The sequence below is a fragment of the Triturus cristatus genome, chromosome 12 (genome assembly GCF_964204655.1).
Source record: "Triturus cristatus chromosome 12, aTriCri1.1, whole genome shotgun sequence".
Classification (NCBI taxonomy): Eukaryota; Metazoa; Chordata; class Amphibia; order Caudata; family Salamandridae; genus Triturus; species Triturus cristatus.
Window position 1 is genome coordinate 7,642,493 of NC_140595.1, and position 21,251 is coordinate 7,663,743.

The following is a 21,251-nucleotide window of genomic DNA, read 5'->3' on the forward strand; positions in this document are numbered from 1 at the left end:
ACATCAAGCCTGATTCTGACTTTAATGCGAGGCCGCTATCTATCCCTCACCTAATCTAAAGCTTAACTCTAACCTTGATACCAGACCGCTTTCTATCTCTCACCTAACCTCAAGCCTGAATCTAGCCATAATACTAGACCGCTACCTATCCCTCGCCTAACCTCAAGCCTAACTCTAACCTTAATACTAGACCGCTATCTATCCCTCGCCTAACCTCAAGCCTAACTCTAACCTTAATACTAGACCGCTATCTATCCCTCGCCTAACCTCAAGCCTGACTCTAACCTTAATACTAGACCGCTATCTGTCCCTCACCTAACCTCAAGCCTAACTCTAACCTTAATACTAGATCGCTATCGATCCCTCACCTAACATCAAGCCTGATTCTGACTTTAATGCGAGGCCGCTATCTATCCCTCACCTAATCTAAAGCTTAACTCTAACCTTGATACCAGACCGCTTTCTATCCCTCACCTAACCTCAAGCCTGAATCTAGCCATAATACTAGACCGCTACCTATCCCTCGCCTAACCTCAAGCCTAACTCTAACCTTAATACTAGACCGCTATCTATTCCTCACCTAACCTCAAGCCTGACTCTAACCTTAATACTAGACCGCTATCTGTCCCTCACCTAACCTCAAGCCTAACTCTAACCTTAATACTAGATCGCTATCGATCCCTCACCTAACATCAAGCCTGATTCTGACTTTAATGCGAGGCCGCTATCTATCCCTCACCTAATCTAAAGCTTAACTCTAACCTTGATACCAGACCGCTTTCTATCCCTCACCTAACCTCAAGCCTGAATCTAGCCATAATACTAGACCGCTACCTATCCCTCGCGTAACCTCAAGCCTAACTCTAACCTTAATACTAGACCGCTATCTATCCCTCGCCTAACCTCAAGCCTAACTCTAACCTTAATACTAGACCGCTATCTATCCCTCGCCTAACCTCAAGCCTAACTCTAATACTAGACCGCTATCTATCCCTCGCCTAACCTCAAGCCTAACTCTAACCTTAATACTAGACCGCTATCTATCCCTCGCCTAACCTCAAGCCTAACTCTAACCTTAATACTAGACCGCTATCTATCCTTCGCCTAACCTCAAGCCTAACTCTAATACTAGACCGCTATCTATCCCTCGCCTAACCTCAAGCCTAACTCTAACCTTAATTCTAGACCGCTATCTATCCCTCACCTAACCTCAAGCCTAACTCTAACCTTAATACTAGACCGCTATCTATCCCTCACCTAACCTCAAGCCTAACTCTAATGCTAGACCGCTATCTATCCCTCGCCTAACCTCAAGCCTAACTCTAACCTTAATACTAGACCGCTATCTATCCCTCACCTAACCTCAAGCCTAACTCTAACCTTAATACTAGACCGCTATCTATCCCTCACCTAACCTCAAGCCTAACTCTAATGCTAGACAACTATCTATCCCTTGCCTAACCTCAAGCCTAACTCTAACCTTAATACTAGACCGCTATCTATCCCTCGCTTAACTTCAAGCCTGACTCTAATGCTAGACCGCTATATATCCTTCGCCTAACCTATTAAATCCAGCCATGTTACCCAAGGTCATCCCACCCACCGGGAGCTGTCGCATGTTTCTGCAGTTCAAGAGCTCTCCCTGCCGCTTCTTTGGCTTGGCATGTGGTCAAACCCTCATGCTGCCTTCCCTGGGCCGATGCTTTGTATCTTCTGTCTCCACATCTGATGGCTGAGGTAGATGACTAGTCTAGGCGGCCTGTCTCCCTGATATGTCTTCATTTCCTGGTAGTTTCTTGAGCGTCGGGCAGAGAATGTTTCGTTTCTTTCTTGTACAGTCAGCTCGAGAGTGAAACTGCAGGGTCGGTCAAGAGTTTAGTGAGTTGCTAGACACTTACAATCTCTCCTGGGAGCTAAATTTGATTTATTTTGAGTTTCTGATGCATTTGGCTGAAACTCACCACTCGTTAGGATGGGCTTGCTGGCTGGTAGCCTTCAGATGAGAGAGCCCGAGGTCAGTGCACAACTTCTGTTGATGTGAGTCTCGTTCTACCTAGACCGGTCTACACTTTTTAGGTGTCGCCTAGCAGACATCATTTATATGTTTGAAGGTGAGATCGTATTGTGGACCATACCAAAATCTTGCAGTGGTCTTAGAGCCCACCCATTGCGTACCCTTGATTGGCTTTCTTGTCATACTTGTTTGTTTGCGTGCCTCTTATTGGACGGTCTTTCTTCCTCTTATGATTTCCCATCTCTTGGAGAGGAACCTCTTTACCACCCTTTTTATTGGATGGTCAGGTCAAGAGAGAGGGCCAGAATTATGAGGTAAGAATATGATTCGATACCGCTCATCACAGGTCAAGAGAGAGGGCCAGAGTTAGGAGGTAAGAATATGATACGATACCGCTCATCACAGGTCAAGAGAGAGGGCCAGAGTTAGGAGGTAAGAATATGATACGATACCGCTCATCACAGGTCAAGAGAGAGGGCCAGAGTTAGGAGGTAAGAATATGCTATGACAGCGCTCTTCAGAGGTCAAGAGAGAGAGCCAGAGGTATGAGGTAAGAATGTGATATGAGACACAGCTCGTGCCAGGTCAAGAGAGCAGGTCAGAGGTATGAGGAAAGAATATGCTATGACAGCGCTCTTCAGAGGTCAAGAGAGAGAGCCAGAGGTATGAGGTAAGAATATGCTATAACAGCGCTCTTCAGAGGTCAAGAGAGAGAGCCAGAGGTATGAGGTAAGAATATGCTATGACAGCGCTCTTCAGAGGTCAAGAGAGAGAGCCAGAGGTATGAGGTAAGAATATGCTATGACAGCGCTCTTCAGAGGTCAAGAGAGAGGGCCAGAGGTATGAGGTAAGAATATGCTATGACAGCGCTCTTCAGAGGTCAAGAGAGGGCCAGAGGTATGAGGTAAGAATATGCTATGACAGCGCTCTTCAGAGGTCAAGAGAGGGCCAGAGGTACGAGGTAAGAATATGCTATGACAGTGCTCTTCAGAGGTCAAGAGAGAGGGTCAGAGGTACGAGGTAAGAATATGCTATGACAGCGCTCTTCAGAGGTCAAGAGAGAGAGCCAGAGGTATGAGGTAAGAATATGCTATGAGAGCGCTCTTCAGAGGTCAAGAGAGAGAGCCAGAGGTATGAGGTAAGAATATGCTATGACAGCGCTCTTCAGAGGTCAAGAGAGAGGGCCAGAGGTATGAGGTAAGAATATGCTATGACAGCGCTCTTCAGAGGTCAAGAGAGGGCCAGAGGTATGAGGTAAGAATATGCTATGACAGCGCTCTTCAGAGGTGGAGAGAGCGGGCCAGAGGTATGAGGTAAGAATATGCTATGACACACAGCTCGTGCCAGGTCGAGGATGGAGCAGGGTTAGGGCGTCAAAGGCAGGGACTCACCTCCTGTGTTATGGTCTGTCTGCAGGTGTTCACTAGTTTCTGTAGTCCTTTGGCAAACTCCATCTCTGTAACAGAAGAGAGAGCGATGAAGAGAGTAGCTCTGATGGCCAGCACACTCCGTCAGATCTTTAACCTATCTCTTGACACACTTGCTCTTCTCACACCAGACCTCTTCCCTCACCCCTAAACTCTGCCCTCTCGTCCAGTGGGTCCCATGCTCCAGTTAGTGCATGGAGCGCTTAGAAGCGGAGTCTTGGAGCAGTGAAAAGTGTGCAGGTGACCAGGCCACTCACCCCAGAGAGGCCCTTTCTCACCCCTTTGCCCCTCACTTTCACCCTCCTTCCTCCGTTACAGAGGGCAGCCCTCGTCTCCGGATGGTATGTGCAGCTCATGTACGTGGGAGTGATGCCACGCTGCAGGGCTCGCCCTGTGGCCCCTCCTCACTCTTCAGTCTCTCCTCTTCTTCACCCTGCGGCCTACCCTCCTGTGCTCCCGCTTCTCACCCTTCGGGGCCCTTCTCTCCAGGTAGTAGATGATGTACTTGGAGAGATACAGGGCTCAGCCCTGAGCAGCCCTCTGTGCCCCTCACCTCATCCTGGCCCCCATCACCAGTGTGACCTTGTGTCCTCGCCTTGGACAGCCCTTCGTCACACCCGAGTGTTCTCTGTGTCCTGCTGGACACGGCGCTCCCGCTGACCCCGGAGCTCTCCGCTCTCCCCTGGGCCCTCTCCCTGCCCAGCGACGCTCGTGTCTCCAGACGGTAGATGAAGCTCCTGCGCTCGGAGACTCGGCTATACTGCTGCCTCTGGGGCCTCGTCACTCGCCCTTGAGTCTTGCAGAGGTAAGGCAGTACCCTGGAGCCCTCTCCCGCACCCCCAAGCTCCCTGCTCCCAGTGCGCTCGTCCACTGCTCATCCCGAAGCCCCCCTCTCCTCACCTAGGGTGGTCCTCTTCTCCAGGTAGTAGATCAGGTCCTTCATGTACTTGGAGATGCTCTTGGAGTAGTGCAGTGCGGCGTCCACGCCTCCCTCAGACCTCTGCAGCATGATGTCTACTTCTTCTGCGGATGGGCACCCTGAGTAACAGAAAAGAGGTCATCTGGAGTGAGCGCCCTATGGAATGAAATCCCTCGGCATGTGAGGGTTTGGGGAGAAAAAGTTGTTATAGAAGAAAGCGTTTGAAGTCACTGAGGGTGCCATGCGTGAGACTTGCACCTAGTAAGGGAGAGCTCAGGCCCCTTCCTTCATCTCATCTACAAGTCTTAGACTTGTATGAGTCCCTGCTGTGTGTTCTCTCTGTCGAATGAGGGAGACCAGCAGGAAAGACCCAGGCCCCGCCTGTTCCGCCAGCTGCTACTCACTGCGCAGTGCTGGGAGTCAGTCCTCACAGAGGTTAAACCTCACTGGCGCAGCCTAGACATACCTTAGAGGGTAAACATGAGTGACCCTCCTTGGACACACCAGGGAGGATGATTAATTCAACCCAGATCTGTGACTGCGGGTGAGTGTCTGAAAAGTCTCAGCTCTCCCTGCATCATCTCCTTGTGTTTGCTTTGTTCGCCCTAAGTTGGCAGGGTATGCCCAGACGTGAGTCTTGTGCTCTCCATGCCACTGGAGTCAAGCTATCCTGGCTGAAGAGGGGTGAAACCCCGAAACCGGTCCTAGGATGCTTGATTCCGGTCCAGGAAAGACATGGCTTGGCAGTTGGGGCTGGACTGTTCCCATGAGGCACAGGGTCAGGACTGATTTGCATATTGCTGTGTCTGAACTGGGGTGGAGACGTGACCTAAAGAACGATGATGGATTCAACCCAGATCTGTTGACTGGGGGTGAGTGTCTGAAAAGTCTCAGCCCGTCCATCATCTCCTTGTGTTTGCTAAAAACAACTGTTGACAATCTGCAGGACAGGAGGGCTGTTGGTCTCATGCCTTCCGATGAATAACTGAAATCTGCCGGAACTCGAACAGCTTGTTTTAATGTGATGGCACTGACACATGCAGGCATGCCCCCGAGGCATCACCAGTGCCTCTTCAGCACAGGCCTTTGGAGGTTTCACATTTTTTTCAGGGTGAACCTGTTCTGCATTCACATACTGCATAATTCTGCCATCTGACGGTTGGGCCAGGAATGTACCTTAAACATAATTAAGTTTCACTTTTGGATGTCGACCTTAAGTGGAGTTCATATGCCTTGTGATGACGTCAGCCCTAAATGCAAACCCTGTCCCTTGAGCGCCATCTTCAGGTTGTGTTTTTGGACTTGCCTTCCACCAGGGGTCACGTTGGCTCTGGCGGCTCGGCTGCGTGTGGCAGTGCCCACAGGGGCTCTGCCACCAGTAACCCCTGTGCCCTGCACTACAAATGGGGCTGGGGTCAGAGGGGACAAGCACCTTTTGTCAGATGCCCGGTCACTGCCCTCCTGTGAGGCCTCCAGTCTCCTCTTGTGCCCAGGTGCTGCGCAGCAGAAAGTCAGCCATCGGGTCTGGGTCTTTTCGGTCCTTGGACTATCTAAGACATGAAGGGCAATTGTGTGAGTTATTCTCAAGGCCTCAGCCCAGCATCCTACATCAGGCCCCAGCATAAAGGAGAAACTCACTTTAAATGCAGCCCGACCAGGGAAGAGGAGTGGGGACCACAGTGGAATCCCCCCTCTGTGCAGCGGATATAGAGCCACAGGTCAGCATGGCAAGACCCAAGTCTGCATGGTGGACTGAAGAGTCCTCAGGCAGACACGGCTCCGGTCACCTGAGAAGGTGATCCGTGAAGCAGCCACACGGGCTTCGTCGCACACTTACTGATAAAGAATATGCTTTTCAACCTGAGAGTCAGAGCTGAGCTGTGTTCAGCCCATACTTGGGCACCTCATTTCCCCGCTCCTCCGCTCTGGCACGGGTTGGAAGCGGCTTGAGATGTTTTCCGCGAGTCTGGCGGAAGGGACGGAGATGTAGGAGAAAGTATAAGGGACTGAGAGTGGTGGACTATGTGCTCCTGGGTCTATGCCCCTCGCTGCTCCTCTCCCCGCCTGCACTCTTTTAAACCAGTGTCTGTGGTGTAGATAAATAAAACAAGCATTGGCAAAGCCAAGCGGTCTCACTTCTGGGGCTTATCAGTTTGCTTTTTATTTTTAACTCTGCACACTGGAGCACTGCCGTTCATTCCCCAGAGTATGTGTTCTGACCCCTAAAACATGGTAACATTGGCTAATTAACATATTTAACTTTACAGTAAGGCCACAGTAGATGGTGCAAGAAAATCCCCCAAAAGGAATGGCGAGGTAAATGCTACCTGTTGACTACAGCACTTACTGTACTGGGATGACAAAGGAAAGGTAGCTTCAGGCCTACCAGCGTAGCCCGACTACTGCACCTTATAAACCCACAGGCACATCTACCAAAAGAAACTTTGACGGGAAAGAATCCTACTTTGAAATATTAATAAAGTAAGCCTGGTAGGGTAGGGATACGTTGGGATGCTCAGTATTTAAAAGAGGCAAAAATGAAATGTTGGTAAACACCTACAGTGACTAGCCCCAGAAAGCATTTTCACTGTTCGGACTCTAGGTGTCCTATAAGATAAACTCTACCACTGTTTAACTGCAGCCTGCATTCACTACACCATCATTCGTCTGTCTTAGGCTCCACCCAGCAGTGCACACTCATCTGTCTAGGTAAGCAACAGCTGGCAGCATGCACACACCACCGTTCACCTGTCTCCAGGTAGGCCTCACTGGCAGCATGAACACACCACTGTTCACCTGACTCCAGGTAGGCTGCAATGGCAGCATGCACTCACTACCGTTCACCTGTCTCCAGGTAAGCTGCCCTGGCAGCATGCACTCACTAATCACCTGTATCCAGGTAGGCTGCACTGGCAGCATGCACTCACCACCGTTCACCTGATTCCAGGTAGGCTGCACTGGCAGCATGCACTCATCACCGTTCACCTGTCTCCAGGTAGTCTGCAGTGACAGCTTGCACTCCCCACCATTCACCTGTCACCAGGTAGGCCTCACTGGCAGCATGCACTCAACACCGTTCACCTGTCTCCAGGTAGGCTGCACTGGCAGCTTGCACACACCACTGTTCACCTGACTCCAGGTAGGCTGCATTGGCCGCATGCACTCACCAGTCACCTGTCTCCCGGTAGGCCTCACTGGCAGCATGCACTCATCACCATTCACCCGTCTTCAGGTAGTCTGCAGTGACAGCTTGTACTCCCCACCATTCACCTGTCAGCAGGTAGACCTCACTGGCAGCATGCACTCATCACCGTTCACCTGATTCCAGGTAGGCCTCACTGGCAGCATGAACACACCACTGTTCACCTGACTCCAGGTAGGCTGCACTGGCAGCACGCACCCACTGGTCACCTGTTCCAGGTAGGCTGCACTGGCAGCATGCACACACCACTGTTCACCTGACTCCAGGTAGGCTGCACTGGCAGCATGCACTCACCAGTCACTTGTCTCCAGGTAGGCCTCAATGGCAGCATGCACTCATCACCTTTCACCTGTCTCCAGGTAGGCTGCACTGGCAGCATGCACTCATCACCATTCACCCGTCTTCAGGTAGTCTGCAGTGACAGCTTGCACTCCCCACCATTCACCTGTCACCAGGTAGACCTCACTGGCAGCATGCACTCATCACCGTTCACCTGTCTCCAGGTAGGATGCACTGGCAGCATGCACACACCACTGTTCACCTGACTCCAGGTAGGCTGCACTGGCAGCATGCACTCACCAGCCACTTGTCTCCAGGTAGGCTGCACTAACAGCATGCACTCACCAGTCACCTGTCTCCAGGTAGGCTGCACTGGCAGCATGCACTCACCAGTCACCTGTCTCTAGGTCGGCTGCACTGGTAGCATGCACTCACCAGTCACCTGTCTCCAGGTAGGCTGCACTGGCAGCATGCACACACCACTGTTCACCTGACTCCAGGTAGGCCTCACTGGCGGCATGCACACACCACTGTTCACCTGACTCCAGGTAGGCTGCACTGGCAGCATGCACTCCTCACCGTTCACCTGTCTCCAGGTAGGCTGCACTGGCAGCATGCACACACCACTTTTCACCTGACTCCAGGTAGGCTGCACTGGCAGCATGCACTCACCAGCCACTTGTCTCCAGGTAGGCTGCACTAACAGCATGCACTCACCAGTCACCTGTCTCCAGGTAGGCTGCACTGGCAGCATGCACTCACCAGTCACCTGTCTCTAGGTAGGCTGCACTGGTAGCATGCACTCACCAGTCACCTGTCTCCAGGTAGGCTGCACTGGCAGCATGCACTCACCAGTCACCTGTCTCCAGGTAGGCTGCACTGGTAGCATGCACACACCACTGTTCACCTGTCACCAGGTAAGCTGCACTAGCAGCATGCACTCACCAGTCACCTATCTCCAGGTAGGCCTCATTGGCAGCATGCATTCACCACCGTTCACCTGTCTCCAGGTAAGTCTCACTGGCAGCATGCAGTCACCGTTCACATGTCTCCAGGTAGGCTGCACTGGCAGCATGCACACACCACTGTTCACACACCACTGTTCACATGACTCCAGGTAGGCTGCACTGGTAGTATGCACTCACCAGTCAACTCTCTACAAGTAGGCTGCACTGGCAGCATGCACTCACCAGTCACCTGTCTCCAGGTTGGCTGCACTGGCAGCATGCACTCACCAGTCACCTGTCTCCAGGTAGGCTGCACTGGCAGCATGCACTCACCATTCACCAGTCTCCAGGTCGGCCTCACTGGTAGCATGCCCTCACCACCGTTCACCTGTCTCCAGGTAGGCTGCACTGGCAGCATGCACTCACCACCGTTCACCTGTTTCCAGGTAGGCTGCACTGGGAGCATGCACTCACCAGTCACCTGTCTCCAGGTAGGCTGCACTGGCAGCATGCACACACCACTGTTCACCTGACTCCAGGTAGGCTGCACTGGCAGCATGAACACACCAGTCACCTGTCTCCAGGTAGGCTGCACTGGCAGCATGCACTCACCAGTCACCTGTCTCCAGTTAGGCTGCACTGGCAGCATGCACTCACGACCCTTCACCTGTCTCCAGGTAGGCTGCACTAGCGGCATGCAGACACCACTGTTCACCTGACTCCAGGTAGGCTGCACTGGCAGCATGCACTCACCAGTCACCTGTCTCCAGGTAGGCTGCACTAGCGGCATGCAGACACCACTGTTCACCTGACTCCAGGTAGGCTGCACTGGCAGCATGCACTCACCAGTCACCTGTCTCCAGGTAGACTGCACTGGCAGCATGTAGTCGCCTGTCTCCAGGTAGGCCTCATTGGCAGCATGCATTCACCACCGTTCACCTGTCTCCAGGTAAGTCTCACTGGCAGCATGCACTCCTCACCGTTCATCTGTCTCCAGGAAGGCTGCACTGGCAGCATGCACACACCACTGTTCAGATGACTCCAGGTAGGCTGCACTGGTAGTATGCACTGACAACCGTTCACCTGTTTCCAGGTAGGCTGCACTGGCAGCATGCACACACCACTGTTCACATAACTCCAGGTAGGCTGCACTGGTAGTATGCACTGACAACCGTTCACCTGTTTCCAGGTAGGCTGCACTAACAGCATGCACTGACCAGTCACCTGTCTCCGGGAAGGCTGCACTGGTAGCATGCACTCACCACCGTTCACCTGTTTCCCGGTAGGCTGCACTGACAGCATGCCCTCACCACCGTTCACCTGTCTCCAGGTAGGCTGCACTGGTTGCATGCACTCACCACCATTCAGCTGTTTCCAGGTAGTCTGCACAGACAGCTTGCACTCCCCACCGTTCACCTGTCTCCAGGTAGACTGCACTGGCAGCATGCACTCATCAGTCACCTGTCGCTAGGTAGGCTGCACTGACAGCTTGCACTCACCACAGTTCACCTGTCTCCAGGTAAGCTGCACTGGCAGCATGCACTCACCAGTCAACTGTCTCCAGGTAGGCCTCACCGGCCGTATGCACTCGCCACCGTTCACCTGTCTCCACGAGGCTGCACTGGCAGCATGCACTCACCATCGTTCACCTGTCACCAGGTAGGTCTCACTGGCAGCATGCACTCACCAGTCACCTGTCTCCAGGTAGGCCTCACTGGCAGCATGCACTCACCACCGTTCACCTGTCTCCACGAGGCTGCATTGGCAGCATGCACTCACCACCGTTCACCTGTCACCAGGTAGACTGCACTGGCAGCATGCACTCATCACTCACCTGTCGCCAGGTAGGCTGCACTGGCAGCATGCACTCATCAGTCACCTGTCGCCAGGTAGGGTGCACTGGCAGCATGCACTCACCAGTCACCTGTTTTCCAGTGAGAGGTAACTGGCAGCACACACTTACCATTCTTCTGGACCTGGTTTAGACACACCCAACAGAACACACACGCCACTCTCTTGAACCAGGTAGGAGGCAAGCACACTCTACTCCAACACTCACCTGAACCAGGTAGGACATACAACAGCACACACACGCCTCTCTACCACTCACCTGTCTCCAGGTAGGCTCCTCCAGGTAACACGTCCTCCATGTTCTGTCCTGGCATTCCTCCATACAGGCTCTCCATAGACTGTGGGGTTGAAGGAAAGGGCTGTCAGAGACGGAGACTGAGGAGTGCAGGGGTCTGTTGGAAGGGTGGGGGAAGATGTTACTTTTCTTACAAAGCCCTCATACCCCTCTGATGTGGGATAGGAGACAACCCCTCACAGCACAGGCCCTGCAGTCCAAAGAGAACCATCTCAGACCCTCTGTGTGACACAGGATGCAGTAACTCCTTCACAGTACAGTACCTGCCGTCCATACAGGCTAACTCAGACCAGGCCAGTGCAACATGATGCAGTAATGCCCTATAGCACAGGGCCTAAGGTACATGCAGAGCATCTCAGATCAGACATTCGGAACAGGATACAGCAATACCCCACAGCCCACCCTGCAGTCCTTACGGACTATCTCAGGCCAGCCCTGCAACACAAGATACAGTCATGCCCCACAGCCCATCTCAGGCCAGCCCTGCGACACGAGATACAGTCATGCCCCACAGCCCATCTCAGGCCAGCCCTGCGACACGAGATACAGTCATGCCCCACAGCCCATCTCAGGCCAGCCCTGCGACACAAGATGCAGTCATGCCCCACAGCCCATCTCAGGCCAGCCCTGCGACACAAGATACAGTCATGCCCCACAGCCCATCTCAGGCCGGCCCTGCGACACAAGATACAGTCATGCCCCACAGCCCATCTCAGGCCAGCCCTGCGACACAAGATACAGACCTGCCCCACAGCCCATCTCAGGCCAGCCCTGCGACACAAGATACAGTCATGCCCCATACCCCATCTCAGGCCAGCCCTGCGACACAAGATACAGTCATGCCCCACAGCCCATCTCAGGCCAGCCCTGCGACACAAGATAGTAATGCCCCACAGCCCATCTCAAGCCAGCCTCGTGACACAAGATAGTCATGCCCCAAATCCCATCTCAAGCCAGCCTCGTGACACAAGATAGTCATGACCCACATCCCATCTCAGGCCAGCCCTGCGACACAAGATACAGTCATGCCTCACAGCCCATCTCAGGCCAGCCCTGCGACACAAGATAGTCATGCCCCACATCCCATCTCAGGCCAGCCCCGTGACACAAGATACAGTCATGCCCCACAGCCCATCTCCGGCCAGCCCCGCGACACCAGATAGTCATGCTCCACAGTCCACTCTGCAGTCCTTGAGGACCACCTCAGACCAGCCCCGCGACACAAGATACAGTCATGCCCCCACAGCACAGGCTCCACAGTAGCCCCCCCCCCCCACCCAAGCTCCACTGTGCACAGCAGCATCTTCCATCTACTCTCACTATAGTAGCAAGGCAGAGACAGCACTGACCTGTGTCTTGTCGCCCGGTGGCAGCGAGAGGAGAGTGCTGCTGTCCACTTCACCCATGAGGAATTCAGAGATTCTGAAATGGGAGAGAGCAAGAAGTCAGCAGAGCTTGCTCTTGTTATTAGAAATATTAGGGGAGCTTCTGTGAGACGGGGCTAGGCTTGGGGCTGCTGTGTGCTGAGGCGTAGGGGCTGTCTGGGGATATATGGAGGCCGTCTGGGGATATATGGAGGCCGTCTGGGGATATATGGAGGCCGTCTGCGGATATATGGAGGCCGTCTGCGGATATATGGAGGCCGTCTGGGGATATTTGGAGGGCGGCTATATGGAGGCTGTCTGGGGATATATGGAGGCTGTCTGGGGATATATGGAGGCTGTCTGGGGATATATGGAGGCTGTCTGGGGATATATGGAGGTATGGAGGCTGTCTGGGGATATATGGAGGCTGTCTGTGGATATATGGAGGCTGTCTGTGGATATAGGGAGGCTGTCTGTGGATATAGGGAGGCTGTCTGTGGATTTAGGGAGGCTGTCTGTGGATATAGGGAGGCTGTCTGTGGATATAGGGAGGCTGTCTGTGGATATAGGGAGGCCGTCTGTGGATATAGGGAGGCCGTCTGTGGATATAGGGAGGCCGTCTGTGGATATAGGGAGGCCGTCTGTGGATATAGGGAGGCCGTCTGGGGATATATGGAGGCCGTCTGGGGATATATGGAGGCCGTCTGGGGATATATGGAGGCCGTCTGGGGATATATGGAGGCCGTCTGGGGATATATGGAGGCCGTCTGCGGATATATGGAGGCCGTCTGGGGATATTTGGAGGGCGGCTATATGGAGGCTGTCTGGGGATATATGGAGGCTGTCTGGGGATATATGGAGGCTGTCTGGGGATATATGGAGGCTGTCTGGGGATATATGGAGGTATGGAGGCTGTCTGGGGATATATGGAGGCTGTCTGTGGATATATGGAGGCTGTCTGTGGATATAGGGAGGCTGTCTGTGGATATAGGGAGGCTGTCTGTGGATATAGGGAGGCTGTCTGTGGATATAGGGAGGCTGTCTGTGGATATAGGGAGGCTGTCTGTGGATATAGGGAGGCTGTCTGTGGATATAGGGAGGCCGTCTGTGGATATAGGGAGGCCGTCTGTGGATATAGGGAGGCCGTCTGTGGATATATGGAGGCCGTCTGGGGATATATGGAGGCCGTCTGGGGATATATGGAGGCTGTCTGGGGATATATGGAGGCCTTCTGAGGATATATGGAGGCCTTCTGAGGATATATGGAGGCCGTCTGAGGATATATGGAGGCCGTCTGAGGATATATGGAGGCCGTCTGAGGGTATATGGAGGCCGTCTGAGGGTATATGGAGGCCGTCTGAGGGTATATGGAGGCCTTCTGAGGCTATATGGAGGCTGTCTGGCGATATATGGAGGCCGTCTGGGGATATATGGAGGCCGTCTGGGGATATATGGAGGCCGTCTGGGGATATATGGTTGGAGGCCGTCTGGGGATATATGGAGGCCGTCTGGGGATATATGGAGGCCGTCTGGGGATATATGGAGGCTCTAGGCAGCTTGCAGGGGAGCAGGCCACTGTGATCCTGGAGTGGTAAGTCCACGGATGGTGCAGACCATGTCCTGTCTACAAGCGCATCTAAAACATTGTTTAGTGGGGAAGAGAGAGATGGCAGGAGCATGTGAATGTCTGAAACTCCTTGTTTTTGGGTCCAAGTGCTGAAAAATATCTGTTTGTGGAGATATACCTTCCAGGGAATGGCCATGTGTAGCAAAATCACAAGATACAAGTGTGCACTCCTGCAATGCCCAGTGGCTGGAATAGGGAAACTCACCCTGTGGGTATAGTAGGCACGGCCCAGTGTACCCCTGGTACCCACACCCTGACATGGAATGTAGGGGAGCTTCTGTGAGACAGGGGATGGCTAGGCTTGGGGAGATTCTGAAATGGGAGAGAGCAAGAAGTCAGCAGAGCTTGCTCTTGTTATTAGAAAGATATGGGGAGCTTCTGTGAGACAGGGGATGGGTAGGCTTGGGGCTGCTGTGTGCTGAGGCGTGGGGGCCGTCTGGGTATATATGGGGGCCGTCTGGGTATATATGGAGGCCGTCTGGGGATATATGGAGGCCGTCTGGGGATATATGGAGGCCCTCTGAGGATATATGGGCGTGGGGGCTATCTGGGTATATATGGAGGCCGTCTTGGGATATATGGAGGCCGTCTTGGGATATATGGAGCCCTTCTGTGGATATATGGAGCCCGTCTGAGGCTATATGGAGGCTCTCTGAGGATATATGGAGGCTCTGGGCAGCTGGCAGGGGAGCAGGCCACTGTGATCCTGGGGTGGTAAGTCCACGGATGGGGCAGACCATGTCCTGTCCACAAGCGCATCTAAAACATTGTTTAGTGGGGGAGAGGGAGATGGCAGGAGCATGTGAATGTCTGAAACTCCTTGTTTTTGGGTCCAAGTGCTGAAAAATATCTATTTGTTGAGATATACCTTCCAGGGAATGGCCATGTGTAGCAAAATCACAAGGTACCAGTGTGCACTCCTGCAAGGCCAAGTGGCTGGAATAGGGAAACACACCCTGTGGGTATAGTAGGCACGGCCCAGTGTACCCCTGGTATCCACACCCTGACATGGAATGTAAGGATGCACCTAGCATGAGAAGAGGCCACCGCCATGAAGATGGACAACAGGTACTGCCCAGTGTATGGCACCTGCAACATGCACGAACCAGCAGGCTGTGGCAGAATACACACGACACACACTGTGTGGAACGTGGAGAACACCAAACCAAGGACCCTCCCTACATGGAAGGGGCGGCAGGCAGTGCCCTATGGGGACACAAAGCACACACCTTGCAGAGCACAGCACTGTGCCTGCATGATAGTCAGCATGGGGCCTGCAGTAAGTAAGGGGCTTACAGTCAGCACAGGGCCTGTGGAGCAGTCGGCATAGGGTCTGCAGAGCCGTCAGCACAGGGCCTGTAGAGCTGTCAATATTGGGTCTCAGTCAGCACTGGGCCTGCAGGGTAGGTCAGCCCAGGGACTGCAATCAGTAAAGGGCCTGCAGTCAGCATATGGCCTGTAGTCAGCACAGAAACTGCAGGGCAGTCAGCACTGGCATTGTAGTCCGCACTGGCCCTGCACAGTCGCCAGCACTGGCAAGCAGTGCAATCCGCCATGGGACTGCAGGGATGTCAGTCCAGGGACTGCAGTCAGCAAGGGGGCCTAAACAGCAGTCACAGCAGTGCCTGCAGAGCAGTCAGCAGGGGGCCTGCAGGGCTGCACTGGGCTTACAGTCAGCATTGGGGCCTGCAGTCAGCAAGGCGGTACAAAAGGGGGTGGTGATGGACGGAGCATCAGAACCAATCAAACACTCACACCCAGTCAACAGATCTGGGTTTGATCCATCACCGTTCTTTAGCCCACTCTGCCACCCCAGTTCAGACATGGCCATATGCAAATCAGTCTGACCCTGTGCCTCATGGGAACAGTCCAGCCCGAACTGCCAAGCCATGCCTTCCCTGGACCGGAAACAAGCTTCCTAGGACCGGTTTCTAGCATTTCAGCCGTCTTCAGCCAGGCTTGCTTGAATCCAGTGGCAAAGTGAGCGAGGGACTCGCGTCTGAGCATACCCTGCCAACTTATGGCGAACAAAGCGGTACAAAAGGGGGTGGTGATGGACGGAGCATCAGAACCAATCAAACACTCCCACCCAGTCAACAGTTCTGGGTTTGATCCATCACCGCTCTTTAGCCCACTCTGCCACCCCAGTTCAAACATGGCCATATGCAAATCAGTCTGACCCTGTGCCTCATGGGAACAGTCCAGACCGAACTGCCAAGCCATGCCTTCCCTGGACAGGAAACAAGCTTCCTAGGACCGGTTTCTTGCATTTCAGCCGTCTTCAGCCAGGCTTGCTTGAATCCAGTGGCAAAGTGAGCAAGGGAATCACGTCTGAGCATACCCTGCCAACTTATGGCGAACAAAGCGGTACAAAAGGGGGTGGTGATGGACGGAGCATCAGAACCAATCAAACACTCCCACCCAGTCAACAGTTCTGGGTTTGATCCATCACCGTTCTTTAGTCCGGTCCGGCTTGGCAGTTCGGACTGGACTGTTCCCATGAGGCACAGGGTCAGACTGATTTGCATATGGCCATGTCTGAACTGGGGTGGCAGAGTGGGCTAAAGAACGGTGATGGATCAAACCCAGATCTGTTGACTGGGTGTGAGTGTTTGATTGGTTCTGATGCTCCGTCCATCACCACCCCCTTTTGTACCGCTTTGTTCGCCATAAGTTGGCAGGGTATGTTTAGACGTGAGTCCCATGCTCACTTTGCCACTGGATTCAAGCAAGCCTGGCTGAAGACGGCTGAAATGCCACAAACCGGTCCTAGGAAGCTTGTTTCTGGTCCAGGGAAGGCATGGCTTGGCAGTTCGGACTGGACTGTTCCCATGAGACACAGGGTCAGACTGATTTGCATACGGCCATGTCTGAACTGGGGTGGCAGAGTGGGCTAAAGAACGGTGATGGATCAAACCCAGATCTGTTGACTGGGTGTGAGTGTTCGATTGGTTCTGATGCTCCGTCCATCACCACCCCCTTTTGTACGGCTTTGTTCGCCATAAGTTGGCAGGGTATGCTCAGACGTGAGTCCCTTGCTCACTTTGCCACTGGATTCAAGCAAGCCTGGCTGAAGACGGCTGAAATGCCAGAAACCGGTCCTAGGAAGCTTGCTTCCGGTCCAGGGAAGGCCTGGCTTGGCATTTCGGACTGGACTGTTCCCATGAGGCACAGGGTCAGACTGATTTGCATATGGCCATGTCTGAACTGGGGTGGCAGAGTGGGCTAAAGAACGGTGATGGATCAAACCCAGATCTGTTGACTGGGTGTGAGTGTTTGATTGGTTCTGATGCTCCGTCCATCACCACCCCTTTTCTACTGCAGTCGGCAGATGGCCTGCAGTCGGCAGATGGCCTGCAGTCGGCAGATGGCCTGCAGTCGGCAGAGGGCCTGCAGTCTGCAGGGGGGCTGCAGTCAGAAGAGGGCCTGCAGTCTGCAGGGGGGCTGCAGTCAGAAGAGGGCCTGCAGTCGGCAGGGGGCCTGCAGTCGACAGGGGGCCCGCAGAGCAGTCAGCAGGGGGCCTGTAGAGCAGTCAGCAGGGGGCCTGCAGTCGGCAGAGGGCCCGCAGAGCAGTCAGAAAAGGGCCTACAGTCAGCAGGGGGCCCGCAGAGCAGTCGGCAGAGGGCCTGCAGAGCAGTCAGAAGAGAGCCTGCAGTCAGCAGGGGGCCCGCAGAGCAGTCAGCAAGGGGCCCGCAGAGCAGTCAGCAGAGGGCCTGTAGTCGGCAGAGGGCCCGCATAGCAGTCAGAAGAGGGCCTGCAGTCAGCAGGGGGCCTGCAGTCAGAAGAGGGCCCGCAGAGCAGTCAGAAGAGGGCCTGCAGTCAGAAGAGGGCCTGCAGTCAGAAGAGGGCCCGCAGAGCAGTCAGCAGAGGGCCTGCAGTCAGCAGAGGGCCTGCAGTCAGCAGGGGGCCTGCAGTCAGAAGAGGGCCCGCAGTCAGAAGAGGGCCCGCAGTCAGAAGAGGGCCTGCAGTCAGCAGGGGGCCCGCAGAGCAGTCAGCAGGGGGCCTGCAGTCAGCAGAGGGCCTGTAGTCGGCAGAGGGCCCGCAGAGCAGTCAGAAGAGGGCCTGTAGTCAGCAGGGGGCCCGCAGAGCAGTCAGCAGGGGTCCTGCAGTCAGAAGAGGGCCTGCAGTCGGCAGAGGGCCCACAGAGCAGTCAGAAGAGGGCCTGCAGTCAGAAGAGGGCCTGCAGTCAGAAAAGGGTCTGCAGTTAGCACAGGGCCTGCAGGACAGTCAGCACGGGGCCCGCGGAGCAGTCAGAAGAGGGCCTGCAGAGCAGTCAGCAGGGGGCCTGCAGTCAGAAGAGGGCCTGCAGAGCAGTCAGCAGGGGGCCTGCAGTCAGAAGAGGGCCTGCAGAGCAGTCAGCAGGGGGCCTGCAGTCAGCAGGGGGCCACCAGGGCAATCAGCAGGGGGCCCGCAGAGCAGTCCGAAGAGGGTCTGCAGTCAGCACGGGGCCTGCAGGGCAGTCAGCAGGGGGTCTGCAGTCAGCACGGGGCCTGCAGGGCAGTCAGCAGAGGGTCTGCAGTCAGCACGGGGCCTGCAGGGCAGTCAGCACGGGGCCTGCAGGGCAGTCAGCAGAGGGTCTGCAGTCAGCACGGGGCCTGCAGGGCAGTCAGCACGGGGCCTGCAGGGCAGTCAGCAGAGGGTCTGCTAGGTGTGATTCAAGGCTACTGCCCCGGATGTCTATAGCAAGCGCTGCCTGGTTTGATGTAAGATGCTGGAACAGTATGGCGTCGTTTGCAAGGCGCTGGTGTACTGGCGGTGCGCCTCCCAGGGGTATATAGAAGGCGCAGTGAGGGCACACCGCCGAATCTACTCCTACCCTACATTTTACTCTCGTCACGCAGTAGTGCTGCGTCTGTAGACTTTATGGTATTTCAGTGACCCTCTGGCGGCGGGTGTAGTGTCCCTCGTCTGACTCACGTGCTGCTGAAAGCCACGGCGATGGTCTCCAGCGCCTTCTCGAAATCACGCTTATCCGTTTCACTGTTGGACTCGTAGTGAAAACCTAAAAAGCAGAAAACAATTAGTTGTGAGCGGAATCTATAGATGCAAGTACTGGGGCATGTGCAGCCCGTTGAAGAGGGCTGCACTAGAGCAGGCCTGTGACCCTATGGATGCAGCGCAGTAATGGTGAGACGCACAATTCTTGTAACTCCTCACCAGGACTCACCAGCTCCCCGTGTGTGGCCCCGCACACAGTAGGGGTGAGACACAGGATTCTTGTAACTTCTCACAAGGACTCACCTGCTCCACGCGTGTGACCCCGCACACAGTAGGGGTGAGACACAAGATTCTTGTAACTACTCACCAGCACCCTGTGTGTGGCCCTGCATACAGTAGGGTTGAGACACAGGATTCTTGTAACTTCTCACAAGGACTCACCTGCTCCACGCGTGTGACCCCGCACACAGTAAGGGTGAGACACAAGATTCTTGTAACTACTCACCAGGATTCACCAGCTCCCCGTGTGTGACCCCGCACACAGTAGGGGTGAGACACAAGATTCTTGTAACTACTCACCAGCACCCTGTGTGTGGCCCTGCATACAGTAGTGGTGAGACACAAGATTCTTGTAACTACTCACCAGGATTCACCAGCTCCCCGTGTGTGACCCCGCACACAGGAGGGGTGAGACACAAGATTCTTGTAACTACTCACCAGCTCCCCGTGTGTGACCCCGCACACAGTAGTGGTGAGACACAAGATTCTTGTAACTACTCACCAGGACTCACCAGCTCCCCGTGTGTGACCCCGCACACATTAGGGGTGAACACAGGATTCTTGTAACTTCTCACACTGACTCACCAGCTCCCCGTGTGTGACCCCGCACACACTAGTGGTGAGACACAAGATTCTTGTAACTACTCACCAGGACTCACCAGCTCCCCGTGCGTGGCCCCACACACATTAGGGGTGAGACACAAGATTCTTGTAACTCCTCACAGAGACTCACCATCTCCCTGTGTGTGACCCCGCACACAGTAGGGGTGAGACACAAGATTCTTGTAACTCCTCACAAGGACTCACCTGCTCCACGCGTGTGACCCCGCACTCGGTAGTGGTGAGACACAAGATTCTTGTAACTACTCACCAGGACTCACCAGCTCCCCGTGTGTGACCCCGCACACAGTAGGGGTGAGACACAGGATTCTTGTAACTTCTCACAAGGACTCACCTGCTCCACGCGTGTGACCCCGCACACAGTAGTGGTGAGACACAAGATTCTTGTAACTACTCACCAGGACTCACCAGCTCCCCGTGTGTGGCCCCACACACATTAGGGGTGAGACACAAGATTCTTGTAACTACTCACCAGAACTCACCAGCTCCCCGTATGTGACTGCGCACACATTAGGGGTGAGACACAAGATTCTTATAACTACTCACCAGCACCCTGTGTGTGACTCCGCACACATTAGGGGTGAACACAGGATTCTTGTAACTTCTCACACTGACTCACCAGCTCCCCTTGTGTGACCCCGCACACAGAAGTGGTGAAGTACAAGATGTTTGAAACTTCTCACATGGACTCACCCGCTCCTTGTGTGTGGCCCTGTACACAGTAGTTGTGAAACACAGGATTGTTGTGACTTCCCACAAGGTCTCTCAAGCTCCTGTGGAGGCAAGCCTGTCCTTACAGACCTACCATGGACACAAGCCTACACTCGCCGGCCTTATCCTTAAAGACCTACTGTAGGTAAAAGCCCTTCCTCACAGGCCTCCCGTGGACTGAAGCCTGTCCTCAGAGTACTATTGTGAGCAGACACCTGTCCTCTCAGACCTACTGTGGGCAGAAGCCTGTCCTCACAGACCTACAGTGTACAGAAGCCTGTCCTCACAGACCTACTGTGGACATAAGTCTGTCCTCACAGACCTACTGTGGACATAAGTCTGTCCTCACAGACCTACTGTGAACATAAGTCTGTCCTCACAGACCTACTGTGGACACAAGCCTGTCCTCACAGACCACTGCAGACAGAAGCCTGTCCTCTCAGACCTATTGTGGTAAGATGCCTGTTCTCACAGACCTACTGTGGTAAGAAGCCTGTCCTTTCAGACCTACTGCGGACACAAGCCTGTTCTCTCAGACCTACTGTGGTAAGAAGCCTGTCCAACTCAGACCTACTGTGGTAAGAAGCCTGTTCTCACAGACCTACTGCGGACAAAAGCCTGTTCTCACAGACCCACTGTGCACAGAATCCTGTCTTCACAGACCTACTGCGCACACAAGCCTGTCCTCTCAGACCTACTGTGGACAGAAGCATGTCCTCTCAGATCTACTGTGAACACAAGCCTGTCCTCTTAGACCTACTGCAGACAGAAGCCTGT

General features: G+C 54.2%; 1 protein-coding gene across 4 annotated transcripts in view; it reads right to left on the minus strand.

Moving 5' to 3' along the window:
• The window catches only part of ARHGAP45 (Rho GTPase activating protein 45), a 296,938-nt gene that overhangs the window by 98,817 nt on the left and 176,870 nt on the right, over positions 1-21,251 (minus strand). For all 4 annotated transcript variants that reach the window (XM_085638862.1, XM_085638864.1, XM_085638863.1 and 1 more), the window contains 5 exons: positions 18,843-18,927; positions 12,284-12,356; positions 10,899-10,977; positions 4,342-4,479; positions 3,406-3,470 (listed from right to left, as the gene is read on the minus strand). In XM_085638862.1, the coding sequence (XP_085494988.1) occupies positions 3,406-3,470; positions 4,342-4,479; positions 10,899-10,977; positions 12,284-12,356; positions 18,843-18,927 (440 nt within the window). The remainder of the gene's footprint in view (positions 1-3,405; positions 3,471-4,341; positions 4,480-10,898; positions 10,978-12,283; positions 12,357-18,842; positions 18,928-21,251) is intronic.